Below are 2,765 nucleotides of genomic sequence, written 5' to 3'. Positions count from 1 at the left end.
AATAAGCTCCATCTAATAATTGTTAGTATAGAAAACATCACATTTGGGGGTGGGGGAATCTATGAAGACTGAGGTTTCATGCCCCGGCCCTCATCTAATCTGCACTGGAGTGAGATGCACAAGCCTCATAATAAATTAGGAGCCTCTCTGACCCCCATGCACAAAAAAAATAATAATTTAAAATTGCACCAAATATTTCAGGTGGAAATTTGCCAGTTTACGGAGGCCCGCCCCCTCCTGCTAAACCCACCTAAACCACACCCACTTTTTGGAAATGGCTTAAGAGTGCAAAAAGCAACTTTTTGTAGAAAATGTCTTTTTCTTAATAATTTTTTAGAGTTGCAATCTCACTGGTTGCTATGAGCAACGGCTCCATAATATCTTCCCCATTGTTGTTTGTCTTCTATTTGTGTCTGGACATTAGATCATATTATGGAGGATGATTACAATGGAAGGAAATAAAGTCTCCTCTGCTATTAGAAGACATGACGCAATCCTGCTGCCGTTTGTGTCCTAATAACACCCAATATTTTGCTTTCTTTCTCAGTGACACGGGACGAATATTCCCCGAATCGGTGGTCTTTACAGTGGTCTTCTTAATATCTGCCCTTTTTGGTAAGTGGATTTAGAGAGACAACATCATGAGGAGATCAGCGGCTCCAGCGCTCAGTGATGACGTTATCTCCCTAATCACTATTCACTGCTGAGCGGCGGCCATCACTGGAGATTATAATCATCACTGAGTCCTGGAGGTTATCACAAGTGTCTATGGACGTTCCCGGCTGATCCCATGTATTGTCTATTTCAGGAGCTGGCAACGCTTCCATCATGTACCGGTTCATGATCATCCGGTCTGAACAATCAGAGAGGCGACATATCATCTGCCAGAGAATCCTCTATGTCGTTGCATGGATGGGCTGCATTGGGACCATTGTGACCGCCATAGTTTCGGTAGGTTTATATACAGAGGTCTCAGGACTAGTAATACAGAGGGGACATCGCTTGAAGTCAAGAGATGTGTATAAATACAATGACGTGCCCTGGTGACTGATCTTATGTATTACTGGCCCTGTATAATTACACCACCTGCGGCCTCTGCTGTTCTGTATTCTCAGATCTTCATGACGTCCATATTGATGACATTTATTCCTCTGCTTTTGTTCTAGATGAGGATCAGTCCTACAGTCCACAGGATCGGCGCAGGACCGGCATTTTTCTTTTGTGCCGTTTACAACCTAGGTCAAGCTGTATGCCTGTACAAGAAATCCTTCAGCAGTCGCCGCCTATGCCACATTAGATTGGCATCAACCTTGGTGCCCATTGTGGGCCTGCTGACCTGTATCCTCTTATAGCTGACTGGTACAGTGCCATGTTGTGTGCTGGATACACTTACACATACGTACTTACCATCATTACTGCCGTTAGTAAATTTGGGTCAAGCTACCCACCCCCTTAAATTGTCAGGTCACGCTCACTCATTGGTGGAGGTAAACTAAGCCCCACCCATTTTTCGGCCCAGGACAACCCAAATTTACAGAGAGATTGTCTCTGAAAATTTGGAAACATTTTGGCAAATTTGGGACTGTTGGCAACTAAGATTATTCGCTTCCTCTGACCCCATTGTAGCACAGATCAGACATCACAGTATAGGAAACACTATAATAATAGAATTAATTCTGTTACTTGTCCTTAACTCGTCCTTCCAGTTTCTGTGTGTATGACCATCGGCTACTTTCAGCTTCTTCCATGTACTGGCCGATGTGAAGAGGTGAGTTCATGCAACTTTTCACCGTCTTGTATAATCTACATCTTTCCCGTGTAACAGTAATATAAAAGCTCCTATCTCACCTCCATCTTACCATCTCACTCCATATAGAGTCCCTGGTGAGTACCGCCAGGCACTAATCCTCTATTCTGTCTTCTGCAGATCTACACCAGGACAGGCATGGTGGCCGAGTGGACTGGATTCCTTGGCCTGATAATACACCAACTAATTAACTATACAGATTTCCAGGTGAGTAGATGCCGTATCAAGGTCTAATGTGCTCCAGAAACATTTCAGAGAAGTAATATATTATATAGAGCTGTTTTATAATTAATGGTCTTTATTCTTTTTTCTCAGCGTTTGTCTTTAACGTTGTCCCGAGAAGGTGTCTCCATTGGCCTGAGAGAAAAGACCCAGGACCCTGAAAACCTCCAATAAGATCCAAGGGGTGGAGCGCCAAGACAACTGAAACCATCATGACATTGCTGGACATGAATCTTCTGGATCAAGAGGCAGATTCCAGGCTTGGTCTCTGTCCTCAATACTGGATGTGACATTTTACCGGACTTTCCTAATACCGGATTTTCTGGATTCAACATCTAGCAGAATTTCCAAATACTGGATGTGACAATTACCCGGACTTTCCATAGCTACCTCATCTCAAATGATGGTTTTTACCCCCTTGCCCAGGGGAAGGGCAGTCCTTCAGCCATGGTTCCCTGGAGGTTTCCTCCACTAGGGGGTTTTTCCTTCCCTGAGTGTTGAAGGATGAGTTGGGGGTTCACCATCATCAGGGCCATTTCAAAACCACTGGCCTGTTAATAAATGAGTCAATACATGAGGTAGCTAACAATGTGTCCGAGCCTCTTTATTGTAGGGAATGTATTGTAACAAATGTTACCCAATAAAGACCGGGGAACTTCATAGGGGTGATCAGTCCAAGCTCTGGAAGGAAAACGATGAAGGTGCTAATGGCAGGATTAGATTACCTTCAAATTTT

General features: G+C 43.9%; 1 protein-coding gene across 1 annotated transcript; it reads left to right on the top strand.

Moving 5' to 3' along the window:
- The first annotated feature begins 485 nt into the window (after positions 1–485).
- Positions 486–2,203, top strand: LOC121002573 (DNA damage-regulated autophagy modulator protein 1-like). The gene is made up of 6 exons (XM_040434016.1): positions 486–615; positions 809–951; positions 1,167–1,338; positions 1,707–1,768; positions 1,928–2,014; positions 2,123–2,203. The coding sequence occupies exons 1-6, from the start codon at positions 486–488 to the stop codon at positions 2,201–2,203; spliced, it is 675 nt and encodes a 224-aa protein (XP_040289950.1).
- Positions 2,204–2,765: the final 562 nt, after the last annotated feature.

The sequence above is a fragment of the Bufo bufo genome, chromosome 5 (genome assembly GCF_905171765.1).
Source record: "Bufo bufo chromosome 5, aBufBuf1.1, whole genome shotgun sequence".
NCBI lineage: Eukaryota > Metazoa > Chordata > Amphibia > Anura > Bufonidae > Bufo > Bufo bufo.
The sequence above is the reverse complement of the archived record's forward strand: the minus strand, read 5'-3'. Positions and strand labels throughout refer to the sequence as shown.